Source organism: Sorghum bicolor, chromosome 2 (assembly GCF_000003195.3).
Source record: "Sorghum bicolor cultivar BTx623 chromosome 2, Sorghum_bicolor_NCBIv3, whole genome shotgun sequence".
Lineage (NCBI taxonomy): Eukaryota > Viridiplantae > Streptophyta > Magnoliopsida > Poales > Poaceae > Sorghum > Sorghum bicolor.
In genome coordinates, this window is record NC_012871.2 from 61,952,391 (window position 1) to 61,972,152 (window position 19,762).

General features: G+C 45.2%; 3 protein-coding genes across 3 annotated transcripts; 2 read left to right on the plus strand and 1 right to left on the minus strand.

The window, feature by feature from the left end:
* LOC110432354 (probable carboxylesterase 2) lies at window positions 5,152-6,816 on the minus strand. The gene has a single exon (XM_021452582.1). The coding sequence runs from the start codon at window positions 6,678-6,680 to the stop codon at window positions 5,616-5,618; it is 1,065 nt and encodes a 354-aa protein (XP_021308257.1). The 5' UTR covers window positions 6,681-6,816; the 3' UTR covers window positions 5,152-5,615.
* LOC110432750 (ATP synthase subunit alpha, chloroplastic) lies at window positions 11,440-16,656 on the plus strand. The gene is given in 11 exon segments (XM_021453551.1): window positions 11,440-11,743; window positions 15,052-15,470; window positions 15,473-15,539; window positions 15,542-15,604; window positions 15,607-15,697; window positions 15,699-15,820; window positions 15,823-15,893; window positions 15,895-16,084; window positions 16,087-16,107; window positions 16,110-16,269; window positions 16,271-16,656. Coding segments are annotated over 11 exon segments (1,860 nt in total). The 3' UTR covers window positions 16,623-16,656.
* Window positions 16,531-17,986, plus strand: LOC110432225 (tuliposide A-converting enzyme b2, amyloplastic-like). The gene has a single exon (XM_021452213.1). It carries the CDS (start codon window positions 16,724-16,726, stop codon window positions 17,663-17,665), a length of 942 nt encoding a protein of 313 aa, XP_021307888.1. The 5' UTR covers window positions 16,531-16,723; the 3' UTR covers window positions 17,666-17,986.

Sequence of the window (19,762 nt, forward strand, 5' to 3'; positions counted from 1 at the left end):
GAGTTGGTCTTTAAGATTGGTTCACAGTGAACCAACCACTTGATAGTAGTGGTCTTGGGTTGGTGTTGAAACAATTTCCTTGCCGACGATGCTATGAGGACCACAGTGAACCAACCACTTCGAGGCAACATCCGTTCTAACCTCCATGACCCTTGCGTTGGTAGCTTGCTCCTTTGACCTTGTGCCCTTGGTACCCTATTTTTGTAATTCAGACTTCGCTGAAGATATTGATGTCGTTGAAATAGTCGAAGTAGTTTATGCTCACCCTGGGTGTTTGGTAATACCTAACCGATCAGTTTAATTCCTTGGTTCCCAAACAAATTTAGTTCTTGAGGAAGCTGGAACCAATTGGTTCCTAAAAATATTTGGTACCGAGGAAATTTGGTATCGGTTCTTTCGGTCTGGTTTGGTATTTACCGAAAGAACCGAACATATTACAGCAACATGTGACATCAGGTTCAATAACTAATTTTGATAGAAATTCAACATGATTTTATATAGAATAATAGTGCCAAAACCAAACACATAAAAAGCCACAATACAATAGGAGTAGATAGGCTGCTAGGTTTCGTCGTTTATGTGAGCTTAGGTGGGTTGCTGCTAGGCTAACATGGGCTGCTAGTAGACATATTCGATACTTCAGTTTACTGAGGTATAGTTACAAATATAACTTGGTAAATTTGGTTCCTGAGAACTAGGTACCAAACAGGGAACTGTTTTTTTTGTTTCAGTAAATTTAGTTCAGTTTTCGGTAAATTCAGTTTAGTTCTCGGTTCTTGGTATTTCATGCTCAGAGTGAGTTGAGCAGGCGAAGTAGTTGTAGAGGATCATGGCATGTCTTTAAGCTTTTACCCAAGATCATTAGGCAAAGCTTTTTCCTTTGAGTGGATTGCTTGTCCAATGCGCTCCTCACTAGCCCCTCTTGGTTGGCGCTTGTAAGAAATTCTTTCGAAGATGGCAATGGTGATCGCTCCACTCCAAAATATTAGCAAAAACAAAGTCAAAGATGCCAATGATGACTCCTCTACCCCCATAATGTTGGTGAAGTTGAAGTCAAAGATGTTGATGGAGACCTCTTGCCAAAATGTTGATGAAGGTGTTGTTGATGACGCCGAAATCATTGGTGAATCCTCTTGCCGAAACCCTGGCGAAGGTGAAGTCAATAATACCGAAATTGGTGGTGACTCATTGTATGAATCAAGTGATGAAGTTGTCTATGACATTGATCTTCTCTGTCATGATCCCAAAAAGAGAATTCCAATCAAAAGATATGTTGTTAATGAACAGAATTATGTGATCAAGGCATACATTTCATTAGGGCCTTGTCAGCTAGGGAGTCATAATTTTCCTATAAGGAGCATTGGAAGTAAGCCTCAATGCTTCATGGCAACTTGGTTTGATGAATTTAGATGGCTTGAATATAGTGTTGAGAAAGATGACACATTTTGTTCTATTTGCTATTTGTTCAAGCATAAAACTAGTAGTCCTAGTGGAGATGCTTTTGTGAAAGGGGCGTTTAGAAATTGACACATGAGAAAGAGGATTGCTAAACATGGTGGAGCTATGACTAGTTCTCACAATCTGGCTCAAGAGAGATATAATTCCTTCATTTCACCTAAAGTAACGACTGTTGAAAAGTTTGTTGTAGTAAATGATAAGGAAAAGGCTCTTTATATGTTTTATTTGTCATATTATATTCAATGTGTCAAGTTTCATTAGCGTTAAGGTTTAGCTTCATGTGGACATGATGAAAGCCAAAGTTTACTAGATTAAGGTAATTTCCTTGAGATATTAAATATGCTAGCTGAAAACTTTGAAGAAGTTGCTAATGTGGTTTTAAGAAACACCCCAAAGAATCGTAAGTTGAGTGCACCTGAAATACAAAGACAGATAGATAATTGTACCAAAGGAACAACTAAGCTTGTCATGAAAGGTCTTGGTGGTGAATATTTTGTAATACTTGTCAATAAATCTAGTGATGTCTACCAAAATGAACAACTAGCTCTTTGTTTGCGGTATCTTGACAAAAAGGGAAGGGTATTTGAGAGTTCGCTAGTGTTGTTCATGTTGACAATGCTACTTCTTTGACAACTAAAATAACAAATGAGAAATTATTGATGGAGCATTCAGAGCTTGTCTATGGTACGTGGACAAGGCTATGGTAGAGATAGTAACATGAGGGTCGTGCTAATGGTCTCAAGAAACTCATTATGGGTGATTGTCCATCTGCTTATATGTTCATTGCTTTGCGCATCAACTTTAGTTAACTCTTGTGGCAATTTCTAAGGAAAACCCAGACTGTGTTTGGTTCTTTGATCAAGTTAGATTTTTGTTGAACATTATTGGGGGATTCTAGTAAGAAGACACAAATGCTTCAAGTAGCACAAGCTCATAGAATTGTAGAAGCTCTAGAATTGGGTGACATTGAAACTGGAAAGGGTCTGAATCAAGAAATGGGTTTGGGAAGGCCTAGAGATATATGTTCGAGATCTCACTATATAACTATTATGCTTCTTATATCTTTGTATCCTTCAATTCGGAAAGTTCTCATAAATGTTGACAATGATCGCTCTTAGTGCTCACATGCATAAACAATGTTGACAACATTTTAATCATATGAGTTTGTTTTCATGGCACGCTTGATGCAAACAGTCCTAGGGTTCACAACAAACTTGAATCATGCCTTGCAGAAGGATCAAGATATTGTCAATGCAACTTATTTCTTTGACCAAGCTGCAAATGTATCAAATGCTAGAGGATGTTGGGTGGAAGGATTTTCTTAAAGAAGTGGACTCATTTTGTGTCAAGAATAAAATCAAAATATCCGATATGGACATATTCTACGGGCCTGTAGGAAGGGATATGAAGTTCTTTATCAAGATAAAGAATCTTCATTGTTACCGTGTTGACATTTCTTCGGTCTCATTGATAGGCAACTTTAGGTGCTTAATGAAAGGTTTGATGAGGTAAACATAGAATTGCTCATTTGCATGGCTGCATTAATTCCTATCATTTCATTTGCTTCTTTTGACAAAGACAAAGTGATTAAACCCGCTAGATTTTGTCCTAAGGATTTCTCAACCTTAAAGTTTCTACATCTTGCTACTACACTTAATTTGTACATTACTGATCTGCGCAATGATGAAAGGTTTAGAAATATGAGAAGTCTTGTTGAGCTTTCCATTAAGCTTGTTGATACAAACAAGCATCAAAGGCATAGAGTTGTTGACATGCTTATCAAATTGGTGCTAGTGCTTCTAATAACAACTGCAAGTGTTGAAAGACTTTCTATCATAAATCATGTGAAGAACAAATTAAGAAATAAGATTGAGGAACAATACTTGAATGATTGTTTGGTTACATATATTGTGCATAAATTCTTTCTACAGGTTAATGACAAAGACATCATCAACTGCTTCCAAGCCATGAAGACTCGTCATAGAGCTGATTAGCTAAGCAATTTATTATTTGATTATTTTTGTGATTTTTTTATTATCAGTAACATGCTACTCTGAACTATATTTTAAATCTATGGTTTCTATTTTTTTTAAAAAAAATCCTCAAGTTTTAAATCCGGGCCCAGCACTAACAATATGACACTAAGCTCTACACTAAGCCAATCTTTAGTATTTCAAGTGCATATTTATTCAGAATATATTGATTTTTTTTTATAAAGTCGAATGGAACCCCTAACTATCTCAAAAACCTGATTTATCTCCTTTATGGTTGACGTGGCACACGCCCTGACGCGCCACGTCAGTTGGAACCGCTTTCGAAATCACTCATCGAGGTAAATCACACGATCTGAAATGTTAGTGTAATTTCCCCCCTTTTTTGCGTTTTTCTTAGCTTTTTATCGTTTTCCAAATGCTATTGAAGGAGGCAGATAGAACTTTCGTGCAATCACGAGTTAGTATGGTAGTACATGGTATGCCTAAACTCGGTACGAGCATAAACAGGTCAGGATGACTAATCTCCCGCCTAAACCATGCTAAGCGAGCGTGTGTGCCACCCATACACTGCACACTCACCCGGCAGTGTTTTTTTTTACGACTTTTGTCACCCACAGCGTTAAACAAAACCAAAACTGTCCGACCCCGAGGCCATCGCCCATACAAAGGGAAGAAAACCGCAAGAAAAGACGATCACAGTTCACATGCGCAGATGCTTGCTCAAGCTGTCAAGCAAGTCAGACCGCGAGGGCCCGAGGCACGCCGAGATGGACACGCCACGTGACCGCATGGCACCCCCAACCCAACCCCTGAGTAAAAGCTGCGCCGCATCCGGTCCTGCCCGTCGCGTTGCGAATCACTTCGCTCCGGTCGCGGACTCGCGGTGGGCGCTCCGGAGCTCCCCCGTACCCCGACCCCGAGTACTACCTGCCAAGCTACTGCCCCGTCGCGTTGCTATCGCACAGCCACGGACTGGACGTACCGGCCACTCCGCATTTCCGCAGGTACACGGCCGCCGCGCCGCAGCCTTTAGTTTCAGACGGGCAAGCAAAAGCTCATGTACTACCATCGGTGGAACGCGAGGTGCTGGAAATTAGGCGGACTACCTACAATTTCCCACGGGAATCCGTGTCCAGCGATGCGTGCCCGAACCCCGAAATCCTTTTTTTCTACCCAGGAAAGCTACTACTGCTACCGCCGTACATGGGGGATATTGGTGCAACGCAAGCTCAAAAGTAGGACTGGGAGCGTGCCGCGAACCAAAAGAAAAACACCCCCATGTGAGCAGTCTGCTCCGCAAGCTTTGGCAGCCGATCGAAATCGAAAGCTGTCTTGCACCGGAACAGGGTGCCGTAGTGGCCTGCTGCACCGCATCCTTCCTGTCCTCGAATTTTTGCCGTCGCTGTACGAGCTAGCCAGCTCCCAAATGCAGGAGCGGCGGTGCCGACCACGCGCGTTCTGTGGTCCCGGAGACTATGCCGCGGCAGTGTTGTGTGCTCGCGCACCGGCGCGGCGCGGCACGCGAACGCTTGACGGCCGGGGTCGGGGTCGGGATCGAGCCACCGAATGCGGGAAACACACTGACACGATCGCACACCCCAAGAGATTATTATTTTTTAAAAAAAAATGATGCGAGACACACATTCTCCGCCGCGGACCGCGGTGCCGGCGCATGTGATTGCCATAGTAGTAAAAAAAATTTTGACCACTCCGAGAAAATCACCACCATATAGCAATGGAACAAAAATTACACGATGCAATGGGTAGAGTGACGCTAGAATATACTACTACGGAGTAAAATATTATACTCTGGGGCTACTGTAGCTGGCGGTAACCGCTACCGCAGCGGGTAGATACAGCTGCGTCAGCACAGTGCACGGCACTCTAGCGATTGCAGTCAATGACACGCAACGCGCGCAAACGAACACACACACCCCGGTCCCCTCTCCATCCGGACGGGTTGCTGGGGAGGAACCGTTCTTCCCTTCCCACGCACAGTAATCACCAAAGGACAAAAAAGTAATTACTACTACTACTACTACTAATCACCTCTCACTCTCGCTAGTTACTAGTATAGGTATAGTACTGATGATGTTGTCGCGGTACCGCAGACTGCAGTTACTGGTTGCCGCGGCGGCAGGTAGGTGTACTCCGGCCGGTTAGCTAGTCGTCGCGGTTAATGAAGGCGACGAGCTTGGCCATCTCGGCGAGCGCCTGTGGCGAGCTGAGCTTGGTGAGGAAGTAGACGTGGCCCTCGCCGGGGGTCTCGTACAGCTCGGCCTCCCCGGGCCAGGCGCTGCCCCTGAGCGCGGCGTAGTAGGCGCGCTGCCAGGGGCTGAGGCGGTCCTGCCCGGACACGGTGACCAGCACGCGGGAGGCGCCGAGGTGCTGCCACGAGGACGCCGGCAGCAGGAGCGGGTCCGCGTAGGGGTGGTTGATCGGGTACCTCCCCGCGCAGATGAAGTTCCAGGTGCGCGCCGCGGACTGCAGGTACGCCGGGTCCGTGGAGTCGGCGCCCACGGGGCTCCGGCCCTGGAAGTAAGGGTCCAGCAGCGCCACGCCCTTGATCCGCGCGCCGCCGTCAAGGCCTTCCTCCCCGGCGCGCAATGCCAGGTTGTGCGCGATGTTGCCGCCCGCGCTGTCGCCGGCGAGGAACAGGCGGGACAGGTCGCCGTACTGGGAAAGCCACGGGTCCGACCCGGACCCGGCCGCCGCGCTCGCGAGCACCCACTTGAGCGCCGCCCACGAGTCGTCGTACGCCGCCGGGAGCGGGTGCTCCGGCGCCAGGCGGTAGTTCACCGACACGGCCACGACGCCCGCCCTGGCGGCCAGCGTGTTGAGGTAGGCGTGGTAGATGGGCGTGAACGCCGACTCCACCACGAACGCGCCGCCGTGGAAGTAGACCAGCACGGGCACCCGGGTGCTGGCGCGGAAGCTCGGGAGGTAGAGCCGCGCCGCGACGCCCGTGGACGGGTCGATGGTCACGTCGCGGGAGGTGACGCCCGTGAGCGCGTCCGAGGACGCCGCCACCACGTTGGTGCCCATCAGCCGCTTCACGCGCCCGTTCTTGTACTCGATGAGGAACGGAGAGAAGTCGAACTTGACCTGCGAGCTCGGGTCCCCGGCTCGCAGCAGCTGCCGCCTCGCCGCCGCCCCGGTAGAGCAATGCGAGCCCAGCAGGAGGAAGAGCAGCGGGAGCAAGATCAAGATCCGCGAGGGCGAGGCCATGGATAGAGGCAGAGCAGAACAGAGCTCAGACAGGGAGAGTGGCAGAGTGCGAGACTGTGTGAGAGCTGCGGCTGCTCCTCGCTCCTCGGGGACTGAGGCGGTCACGGGGCTGGCTGGGGTCCGGTTATATGCGCAGAGCGGAGCGGGGAGGCAGCCGACAAGGGCTGGGCGCACCGCACTATTTTGTGGCGCGGATCGTGGTGGTGGGCTTTGGACGACCGCTTTAGCGCCGGCCGGCCCGCCCGCCCGGCCTTTAATTCCTCCTCCATCCTCTCGCGCTGGACCGTACCGTGCAGGGCATGTGCCTGCCCGCGCGATTCACAGTTCACACACTCTCAGCCGACCCGCCAAAAAAAGTTTTTAAGACTGCTGTTAGGCTAATGGCGCGATTTCTGCTCTTGATTTGCGAGGGGGGACGGACTCGCGCTTTTTGACGCACCGGGAAAGGGTTTTCCTCCAGCCCCCACTGCTTTTTTGATCGTAAAGTTCCAGGTTCTTAAAAAAGAAAATGACGGTTCATACTTCTTTAGAATACTACAGACGGTTGAGCTCTGCGAAAAAAAGCTGCAAGCGCTTCCTGAATCCTTCCATGTTTTGTGTGAATCACAGCATGGGTTTTAAGCTAATCAAAAGCATGAACTCGATACTCAAGCATCTTTCCACCGCCATGGTACTCCCTACTCCGTGCTTCTTACCAGCTGCTGATGAGTGTACTACCGGTGCACATTTCACCTGTGACCAGTACGGTTAAACAGCCAGAGTTCGTTTCGAAAGCTGGTGAGCACTGAGCCTCGTTTAGATATGAAAAAATTTTAGATTTCACTACTGTAGTACTTTTTGTTTGTTTGTGGTAAATATTATCTAATCATAGACTAACTAGGGTCAAAAAATTCGTCTCGCAATTTTACAGGTAAACTGTGTAATTAGTTTTGTTTTCGTCTATATTTAATACTTCATGCATGTGCCGCATGATTTAATTCAACAGGGAATCTTGAAATCTTTTTGGTTTTTTTTTTAACTAAACAAGGCCCTGGTCACTGAGCAATCAATGCCATGCGTATACTGAGCACGGTCGTGTGTACCGTTCCTCCTCCACACAGTGCTGCCTCGGCTTTGCTAGGCGGTCGTCTAGCGCCCCTAATCTGGCTCCCATACCGATCTGTCACTCGGCGAGTGGGCCGGCGCTCGACAATCATCCATCAATTAGTGGCCTCAGAAACGATCGATCCAGCACGGCGGCACGGCCGAGCCGACTGTGCCGGCCGCTCGCTTTGTCGCCAAGGCAAAGGCATAGGCATAGTAGAACTGGCACACACCCTGTACTCTCGCAAAGTCACAGCTTTCGTGGAGCCGCCGCGCCATAAAATTATTCCGCCACGACGGGATCACGGGAGCGCTGGCTGCCGCTGCTCATCTATCGGTCGGACGCTTGCGAGTCGTGTCTCGTGTCAGTGTCGCCGCAGAAATTTCGCTTGTTATCTCTGATCCTACGTCTTGGGCCTTGTTTAGTTTCCAAAAATTTTGCAAAATTTTTCAGATTCCCCGTCACATCGAATCTTTAGACGTATGCATGGAGTATTAAATATAAATGAAAATAAAAACTAACTGCACAGTTTTGTCGGAATTGACGAAACGAATCTTTTGAGCCTAGTTAGTCCATAATTGGACAATATTTGTCAAATACAAACGAAAGTGCTACTATTTCTATTTTGCAAAAATTTTTGGAAGTAAACAAGGCCTTGGTCTTTGCATCGCCTGCTCAATGCTTGTTACATGGATCCGGCGATACTAATCGATCGAACAAGACTCAGAGTCTCAGGCACCCGGCCGGGTGTCACCGTGTGAATGGCGCCGGCCTGATTGTGATTGTGAATCTGTTTCACGGCACGTGTGATCTTCGTCGGATCAACACGTGTTGCCGCCGGGCGGCAGAATTCAGAGCGGTGCTAGCGCTTTCAGTGCCATGAATGAATGAATGAATGTGCAATGGGTTTCATCGATTTTAGTCTCCCTGAATCTGGTGTTGGAATCCGGCTGTGCCCCTCCGTCACCTAACTCAATAATTCCAGAACTGAAACCGGCCCTGATACGACATGAGTGGAGTAACAACGCCATCATGCAGATGCAACTGTGTAGTAATTCACATTCATGCGATCCGGTAAAGAAAAGAACAGAAAAGGAGCAGGAGGTTATCATAAGTTTGGAGTTGGACAACATTGTACTACAGCTCTGAACCTCTGATTCTGTGGACAAGCTGAGAGTTTCTGCAGGCGCCATGGCATGATGCCATGGCCCGAGCACGGGCGAATCAACGTGCTGCATCGACGCGTCTGATCTGTTCAATGATAGTGTGGACCAACGGCGCAAGGTGTGAGTGAGCTTTACTCTTGCTTAGCTTGCTACAACTTCTTGACAACTCCGTTGCTTCCCGTTTAACATTCTGGCTACCACACCATGCATCAAGCGGTTGATCGTGCCGTACTAATTAAAACCCCTGAACTGCCGAGTTGCGCCCGTGTTTAGAGACAACGACAACGATCTCGACGGCGACCGGCGCCATCACGGCATTTGGATGGAGCTTGGGGTTGGGGAGTTGGGAGCTGCTGCCGAGACGGCAGCCGGAAATACCGTTCCCGTGCCCTTTTCCAGCATAAAAGCCTGCCTCCGCGCACACGTCGACGTGCGGCCACGACGGCCTGCTCGTTCCCAGTCCCAGCTCTGCCCGTCCGGCTCCGGCCGTCCGTCAGGTTGCCGCGCGCCGAGCCGGTGTCTCGGATCGGCCGCGCACGATTTTGCCCCCTGCAGGTCGCGATCCCGGCGGCCTCCGCTCGAACACGACACCCTCTCGTCTCCGGCGCCACGGGACGGGGACCATGTAGCATTGCGACGCCTGCCCTGCCCGTGTTGGGACGGCTTTGCGACTTGGAGCCTAGACCTTGGGCCCCGGGCGTGGCCGGATCGATCGCCTTCGCCGATTTCCGGGTGTTCGGGGACTGCGCCATGAATGGAGCTCCGTGCAGCGCACATGCCGTGCCCATGCCTCCTCGTGTGTGTGTGTGTGTGTGTACGAAAACATAAGGCGTGCCCGGGCCTAGCTCGACGACAGCCGGTCAGTGAGTGAGCAACTGAGCGTGCTCCGGTCCTTAAAGGCCACGACAGGGACCACTGAAAATGACCGAGGGCCATCGAGCACATGAGCCGGGGCCGGTCGCGATTATTCCGGCGTTTGAACATGTAATTGTCGCGTGTTCGCTTCTTCTAGGCTCTATTTAAGTTTCAACCAAAAACTTTCGCTCCGTCTCATCAAATGTTTCGACATATACATATGTTGAGATTATAGTTTAACGTTTCTCTCTTTTTTTAATCCCAAACCCTATAATAAGTGGCCGTATGCATTCTTGGCCGGATATTTTTTTTCTCTTATCTAAAAAAATATACATATAGCATTAAATATAAAAAATAAATAATTACACAGTTTGTATGAAATTTATGAGACAATCTTTTAAAACCTAATTAGTATATAATTAGTCATTGCTAAGTAATATATATGTGTTAATAATAGATTAATTAAGCTTAATAAATGCATCCGTGGTTTCTAGAAGAGTTATGTAACTAATTTTTTAATTAAACATCTCTTCTAACGTCCTATAAAACCTCGACATCTAACTTTTCACCCAAAAACTTCGAAGAAGCTTGTAACTGCTGGTTCTTGAGCAGAGCAGCGAATACTGCCTACTGTACTCTAACAATCGGGACTTTCGGAGATTAACTGTAGTTACTAATTCATGATCTAACAATGAATGAAGTTTCGATTCTAGAATTTTTATGACAGTGTTTCAATAGATGCGTCATTGGCTGTAACAAACCGGATGTGTCAGTACTTTTACTGTTCATTCATGCTTCCATATCCTGCCGAATTCGCACGAGGGCCCGGATTGTGCTCTGTCACCGAAGCCCAGCTGTAGTGGTTGTGCTCTGCTCCAGTGCACCGCACGAGGGCCCGGATTAAAGTGCAGTTGACACAAGCTGGCAGGAAAAACTTTTGTATCAGTAGCTGGATTGGACAGCTTGGGAAATGAATTTTTGGAGAACCTGTACACAGCTTCGGAAATGAATGTGGAGAATTATTATAGGGCTTGTTTAGTTTCGAAAAGTAGAAAAGTTTTCGGTATCGTAACATTTTGGTTTGTTTGTGACAAATATTATCCAATCATAGACTAACTAGGATCAAAAGATCCGTCTCGTGATTTACAGTTAAACTGTGTAATTAGTTTTTGTTTTCGTCCATATTTAATGTTTTATACATGTGCCAGAAGATTCGATGTGACGGAGAATCTTGAAATTTTTTTGGTTTTCAGAATGAAATAAACAAGGCCCTAGTACGCTAGTAGCATCTACGGACAGTTCTTATCTAGAGAGTGTGTAACCTTGCACTGGTGGTAATTGTGCATGAATGATATGAATCGATTCCCAGCACTGTAGGAATACTCTCTGATCGGACCATTGTGTCTGCTCGATCTGACATGTGAATGTGTCTCGACATTCACCTGCTGGTAGCACGGTAGCCAGTACAAGTGCACAGGAGTCCTCTCGACATTCACCTGCCAGTAGGCGGTAACCCCGTACGCCGTACTCCTACGTACTCCCAGGTCCCAGCAGCAATGCCTGCCCCTGCCACATTGATATTCTTGTGTCCCGGAGACACCGGTGGTAGATGAGATCTGACAAAACGTCCTGGACGCTCTATTGAAAGCGTCCCATGGCCATGGTCGACCTAGTAGGTCGACGCGACGAGCGTTCAGTCCTGTTGTGGCCGCGCTCCGTGCTCCATCACGGTTCTCCGTTCCTCCCCACGCCACGCACCGGCACCGCGGTCCTGGGCTCCTTGTTGCCACGGCCGCCTGCGCTGGCGGCGTGTCCTACTGTCCTGGCCGTGCGACCGTCGGAAAAGCCGATCCAATCATATATTGCCCTAAATGAGGCTGCTAGATTGGCCGTGATATCGCGGCAATACGCGCCGACCCCCACAGTTCGGATCCCCATAGCGGTCCGTATCTGCATCGGTCGGCGGCGGCCGGCCCTCCCGCTCAGCAAAGAGCCGCATAATTCCCGGCGCCGGCAGCTAGCATAGCATCCCCGTGTACGGTCGTGCGCCCACGGCCCGCTGGCGCAGCGAACCAGCGGTGTTCCGCCTCGACGGCCTCGGCATCTGATCCCAGCGGGTCTTGGACTCTTGGTTCCCGTTAGTGCATGCGTGTTCGCTTTTCGGAGGGAGGAGCAGAGAGAGCAGCATCGTCGGCTCCTCGCTCGCGTTCCTGCACAAGCCACCGGACCGGACGGTTGCTTTGCTCCGGCCTCCGGCACACGCCGTGCACATCATCATGATTCATGAGGCGCGTCGGTGCGAGCGTGCTTACGTTTAGGGTGCGGCGGGCGATCATTGCGGGGGGGCGTTAGACGTTAGGTATACCAAAGCCACAGACTGTTTTTGCGCTCCACAATTACCTCGGATTCGGAGTCGTTTCCATGCGGGCTCCGGCCTGGCGTACGTGTTCCGCGGCCATCGTGGTGGCCTATCACATCATCTCTAGAACCACAGGTCCTTCGTCCTCCAAGGCGCTCTAGATCCAAAAGACTTCCCTCTATAGCAATTTCTACGGTAAAACTAAAATCATCTTCCAAATTTTTTGACATAAATAATATTAATTATAGTTTTATTATAATTTATACCAAGTTTGTAAGGTGAAGCTAGAAACAAACAAGTTATTTGTGGCTCCGACTTCTTCGTAGAAAATATCTAGTTTGGGCCGAGTCGATTTTCTTGTGGGCTCAGGTGCTCAGCTATATTAACCGAGGCAGACCTTATAAGTGGACCACCTCGGTTAATAGGATTGTTTCTGGAGGCGGACTCCTTTATAATAACCGTCTCCGTTAATAAATTTTGCGAGACGGTTTTTTTAACCGCCTACAAAATGATCGTCTCGGTTAATACCAGTCAATAACTGAGGTAGTTAACAGGCCTGTCCGCCTCGGGAAAAAAATTAAAACACCTCACAAAAGATTTTATGTAGTAATGTGATGGATAAATACGTTTGAAAAACTTTCCAATTAGGGTTATGATATCCCAAGTATCTCAATGCACTAATTAGATAGCCGCTCGGATGGCCCGCAGCAACCAAGTTGACTCAGGCCCAGTAGTCGTGGCCTCAGGCTCATGACCCGCACGATTGGAGGAACCTATCTCTTTGTATGTGGCCTGGCCCCGAACTTATATAAGAGTAGCGAGGGCATCCTACAAACTCTCAAGAGTCAAGAATTCATTTGGGAAGTCCATCTCCACTGTCCTACCTCTATCATTCTTCTTGCATACCCCATTGTAAGAACTTGAGAGCATTCAGCCGAGAAACACACACTCGATCTTTCTTTGAGAGTGAACATAGGGCTCCGGTCTGAACCACTATAATTCCTTGTACCTTTAAATGCTACCATCGTTTCCCAAAAGCAGCGCGACATACATATAAATTCACTTATCGGTTGACAAAACACTGACATTCCCAAAAACAAAAATATGGGATAGAGACTAAGAACAAAAAAAAATTTGGGACTTGTTTAGTTCCAAAAAAATTACAAAATTTTTCACATTCCCCATTACATCGAATTTTGTGGCACATGCATGAAGCACCAAATATAGATAAAAGAATAATTAATTGCATAGATTGCTTGTAATTTGTGAGACAAATCTTTTGAGCCTAATTAGTCCATGATTGGATAATATTTATCAAATAAAAACGAAAGTGCTATAGTGTTTATTTTGTAAAAAAATTAGAAGTAAACAAGGCCTTGATGTTGAATGGGTTCATGCTTGTTGTATCTCATGTTTCCAATTGTGGAAAAAATTAAAAGCATGTTTATAAATCATTTAGAATGTTCTGAGAAGTTTTCATTTTTTTTTTGAATATCTTCCCATTTTTATAGAGCTAAATCTTGTTTTTTAGAAGCTCTTCGAATTTTTTTGTGAGATTTAAATATTGTTTTTGAGATTATTGTGTTGTAACATCTCTCTAAAGAGTTACTCTTAGTATGTTATAGACTTTTTTTTCTTTTGGCTCTTTGATACTTGTAACTTGTACGGTTTGTAAATATCCTTTCTTCATATACACAAAAAATAAATAGGAGGCTCCCATGGTGACCGTTAAAAAATAATGTATCTCTAAGATTTGTTTCAAAGTTTTAAAAGTGATAGAAATATTTTTAACAGTTTGGAAACCTTATAAAGTATTTAATGTTTTTTTACTAAACGTTGATGAAACCGCCTTGAAAATCATTCCTAACCTGGATAAGAGCTAATTTAAACAGTTTTGAGACTCGATGGCGAAAGATTTTTGGTTTTGAAGTTTGAAAAATTAGATCGTGACATAGTTTAGGAAGGTAAAAGGTCCCCTTTTTTTCCCCTATCAAGCCTTCTGTGGCACAATAGCTCATGGGCAACCTAGGGATGAAACTATGGGCTTTTCCTCTCTCGGAGTACAAGAGTCAAAATGGATCCAAACATCATAAAAAGAAGCCCATTGATGCCTGTGGAGTATTGTTGTCCACAAGGGCCCAAATGGGTCAAAAGTGCTTACCTACTATGGGTTCGGGAGTGTACATTCTACATTTCCCATGGGTGTGAGTTTGGGTATATAAAAATACAAAATGAAAAGAGAGGATAGGGGATAGGCTCATTACATTAAAAAAATATGGAAATAGCCGTAATACACAAAATAAAAGAAAAAGGGAGATCCAAATAAATCAAAATATTCATGTTTGGTTGGGAAGAGAGCATAAAAATTGAAAACTTAATGGCAAGACAATTAACTTTCATTAGAAGATTTACTAGATAATCGAAAACAGAGGACCTTAAGTACTATTCAAAATTCAGAAGAATTACGTAGAGGGGCCTTGAACATCTCGAAAAAGCTTATATTCAGTTACAGAGAGTCGAACTAGAAGCAAATGAGTATCAAATGAATGGATACTCTAAAATAGAATGAGAAAAAGGAAATTTTATTAATGCTACTTCTACGAGTCTGGAACAACTAGAAAAGACTAAAAATGAAACTCTTTATTTTTAAGGCAAAGGGCGACGAATTAGGTCGGGCAATGGTTTTTCCAATAAGCTGTACAAGGAGCTATAGGAATTTTGAATAGTTGTTTGAATACCGAGTTACATTTCCGTATGATTTGTGCTAATATTGGCATTCTTTGGGCTATATAATGGAAGCGATAATTAAATTTATTAGGGCTTTAACTTCTACTTTTGTTCATAATTTAGACATTATCTTTTCCTTGCTTCCAAAAAAATTAAAGAAACATAATGGCCACCCTTGAGTACATGAAATTAATAAAAATCTCCGTGAACGTATTGAAAAATATAATAGAAAAGTAGAGATTCAGAATATCGATCACGTAGTGCAAGTGAGGAATGAGATTGCTCGTATTATAGGCCTTGGTGAAATAATGTCTGGTGAATTGGTCAAATTTGCAGAATGGACGAGAGGTATTGCTATGAATTTGGAATCCAAAAGTATTGGTATTGTATTAATGGGCGATAGGTTGATGATACAAGAGGGAAGTTTTGTAAAAGGAACAGGAAGAATTGCTCGGATATCCTTGAATGAGCCGTACTTGGATTGTGTTATAAATGCTCTCGCTAAACCTATTTGTGGGAGAGGCGAAGTTGCTGCTTCAGAATCTCGCTTAACTGAATCTCCTGCTCTGGTTATAATTTCTAGGCGTTTTGTATAAGAACACACCTTGAAACGGAGCTTATTGCTATCAATTCGATGATCTCCATCGGGCGCGGTCAGCGAGAGATAGTTATGGGGACAGATAGACCAACAAAATAGCAGTTGTCACAAATACAGTTCTTAATCAAAAGGGTAAGATGTATTATATGTTTATGTAGTTATCGGTTAAAGAGCATCCTGCATGACTCAAGTAGTAACTACTTTCTACAAAGACGGGCTATGGAAATATTACACTAGCTGAAATGGAGGATTCACACGCTACATTACAGTATCTCACTCATTATATGGGAGCAGCCCTGACTGAGTATTTTATGTACCACGAACGATGTATTTTAATAATTTATGATGATCTCTTGCATAAGCTTATCTCCAAATGTCCCTTTTATGAAGACCTCCTGATCAAGAAGCTAATCAAGGGGATATTTTTTTATTTATGTGTACATCTTTTAGAAAGAGGCGCTAAATTAAATTCTCTTTTGGGCGAAGAGAGTATGACCGCTTTACCAATAGTGGAGACTCAATTTGTAGACATTTCCGCCTATACTCTTACTAATATAATTTCAATAGATGAGCAAATATTCTTGTCTGCAGATTTGTGCAATGCCATAATTCAACCGCAATTAATGTGGGTATTTTAGTTTTGGATCCATAGCTTAAATTAAAGTTATGAAATAAGTAGCTGTCAAATCAAAATTGGAACTCGGATTTCAAGCATTTGCACAATTCACCTCTAATATGGATAAAACAAGTCAGAATTAATTGGCAAGGGGTGGATGATTGAGGAGATTGCTTAAACAATCCGTCAAAACCTCTTCTACTGGAAGAGCAGATAGCTAGTACTATTAATACCAGAATAATCAGAGGTTATCTTGATTTGTTAGAAATTGAACGGGTAAAGAAATTTGTAGATAAGTTACCTAATCACCTCCTAAAAGATACTAAACCTCAATTCCAAGAAATTGTGTATTCCAAGCAACACACGACCACAAACGTCACCTCGCCCACGGTCCACCAACCACCATCAGCTGCCTCCTGGACATCTCCTTCAATTTCCACACGGCCGCTTCTATGCTTCCGCGGCGATGGACCTCTCCACCACTCCACCACAGCCCCTCAACATCGGCGGGCAGCTGGCTTGCTTAACTCGTGGTGACTTTGCCTGCCGCGATCAGAGATCTGTGGAGACTTGGACCTTCAGATTTCCTGCTAGCTGCCTTGCACTGCTCCCATCCCAACCGCAGCACCCGCGCCACCATGGATCCGAGCTCCGATATCATACTCGACACTCCGTACTTCCGCATCTACAGCGACCGGCGCATCGACCGCCTGGTCGGCACCGATACCGTGCCGGCCGGCTTTGATCCCACCACCGGCGTCACCTCCAAAGATGTCGTCATAGACAGCGACGCCGGCATCTACGTTCGTCTGTACCTCCCGGACACGGCCACCGGGTCCGACGACTCCAAGAAGCTCCCGGTGCTAGTCTACTTCCACGGCGGCGGCTTTGTCGTCAACTCGGCAGCGTCTCCGCACTATCAGCCCTTCCTCAGCACCCTGGCCGCGAAGGCCGGCCTGCTCGTCGTCTCCGTGAACTACCGCCTCGCGCCAGAGCACCCGCTGCCGGCAGGGTACGCGGACTCCTTCCGCGCGCTCAAGTGGGCGGTCTCTGGTGGTAGCGGGGACCCCTGGCTGTCACACCACGGCGACCTGGGCCGCGTCTTCCTGGCCGGCGACAGCGCCGGCGGGAACTTTGTCCACAACGTCGCTATGATGGCCGCCGCCGCGTCGGAGGTGCGAATCGAGGGTGCGGTCCTCCTGCACCCCGGGTTCGGTGGCAGGGAGCGCATCGACGGAGAGACGCCGGAGTCTGTGGAGCTGATGGACAAGCTGTGGGGGATCGTGTGCCCCGAGGCGACGGACGGCGCGGACGACCCGCGGGTGAATCCGTTGGCCGCCGCGGCGCCGAGCCTGCGGAACCTGCCGTGCGAGAGGGTGCTCGTCTGCGCGGCGGAGCTGGACTTCCTGCGGGCGCGGAACAGGGCGTACTACGAGGCCCTCGTTGCGAGCGGGCGGGGCGGCACGGTGGAGTGGTTCGAGTCCAAGGGCAAGGAGCACGTCTTCTTCCTCCACAACCCCGGCTGCGGCGAGGCCGTGGAGCTCATGGATCGACTTGTCGCGTTCTTTGCTGGGAACTGAAATTCGTCATGTGTGGATGTGACCATGAGACGAATAGAGCAGAAGAAGATTGTTTCAAAGATGCAGCTCATTGCTGAATCGAATAATTGAGCACGAAGCCTTGGACTGATCAGTTTGTGCCATCGCTTTGGGTCGGGTCTCTTTTTTCTCATCGAGAATAATATACTAGTAGGACCAAAATTATCTGGGTGATGCTATATAAGTATATGTTAGCATCCGAAACTATCAACTTGTGTCGCCTCCTGTTGTGGGTGTTATTAAAACTGCATACTATTGTTATAAATATCTTCTCTGTTAATACATGTCCAATATTTTTTTTTACCATTTGATTTTCACTATATGCCAGGTGCGTGTGTGTGTGTGTGTGTGTATATATATATATATATATATATATATATATATATATATATATATATATATATATATATATATACATACTAGCAAATATGCCCGTGCGTTGCAACGGGAGAAAAACATCAAATGGTCATAAAAAGTGATGACATAATGTTACATATTTATTTATATTTATCTTTTTTTATAAAATTTAAAGTCTATAATTTATTTTATTGATAACCATAACATCTATGGTATGAGATAGTTAATATTTACAATATTATGTAGCTTGGAGACATATTTATTTAATAACAAAAATAGTATTATATTAAAACAGGAGAAGTTTGTTGCTAGCTTTATTTTGTTATTTAGATTAGGATTCCTATAAAATATGATATATCAGTTAAATGTATGTAGATTATAGACACATGGGCTTATAAAGTGTTCATATGATATAACAACACATCGTGCAAAGATAGTGGAAGCATCTTTTTTATATTTTTACATACTTAAATTGATGCTAAACTATTTAGCAAGCATAAATTTAGGTAAATTAGTAAATCAGTGAGATATGTAGGAATGGTGTTAAAACTTTTACCACAAATCAAGCATCACATTAAATAGGCTACCATAAAATTTTTATAATAATTGGAGCAAGATAACTACAATTTCAATTTTTTACTAAAAAGCATAGGCACGCATCTCCAGCAAAAAAAATATACTAAAATTTATGATATTTTTGTTTACTACATGGATCTACATATGTGGAGCTGAATAAATTTTGTTTTGTAATTTTTAAAGATTTTCTATGAATTACTACGTATTTATTAATTTTAAGCCAAATTAAAAAATAAAAAGAAAAGAAAATTAATAGAATATAGAAGATTTTGCATTGAGAACTTAAAAAAGTTTTATTTTCTTTTCGGTCTTCTACAAGCGGACGACGCCAGCGATTCCTTCCGTGAGCCGATAGAAAAATAAAACGAGATTTTGCATTGGAAACTCTAGAAAACATTTTATTTTCCTTTTCTCTCCTATAATCGTTAAACGGACAAGCAGGACACGGATTCATCGGACAAGCAGACCGAGACCGATTCCGGTATACACGGGCAGAAAAATTTTAGGCAGACTGAAATTTTCACAATTTATTTATATATATATATATATATATATATATATATATATATATATATATATATATATATTCCGATTAAAGACTCAAACCATCATCAATCAACCTCGGGCCCACGAAGCACGGTTGAAGAGCTTTTTATATTTTTGAGCTCTTAAAATAAGATGACGGTTCATGTAGGCTCTTAGCTAGAGTTGCTCTAATGAGCTAAAATTCTGGCTTAGCTTGTGGCTCGTTTCCTGACTCAGAGTCAGCTTGTTAGTCCGTAAGCCCCTAAAGCATACCCCAAATCATTAAAATTTGCTTGAAGAAGGAACGACAGTCGTACTCTCAAATCCAACTTCTCTAGACAAAAAGGAGCAAACAAATTGAAAATCACTAGATGATTGAACGAGCAAAAACTGGAAATGAAGAAAACAATTCCAAGAACTATTTAAGAGAAGCTACTGTTGACACTTTAAAGTATCCAGAGTGCATAATAGTCTCCCCCATCATGTTTGTTTCATCGAGACGACCTGAAAGGATATTTGGATCATCACATTTGGAACCCGTGTGAATAAAACAACTTTTCGGGTACTAAATCCGGTAAATACAAACCACAGCAGGGTGGGCGTCCTCCCCTTATCTCCCAG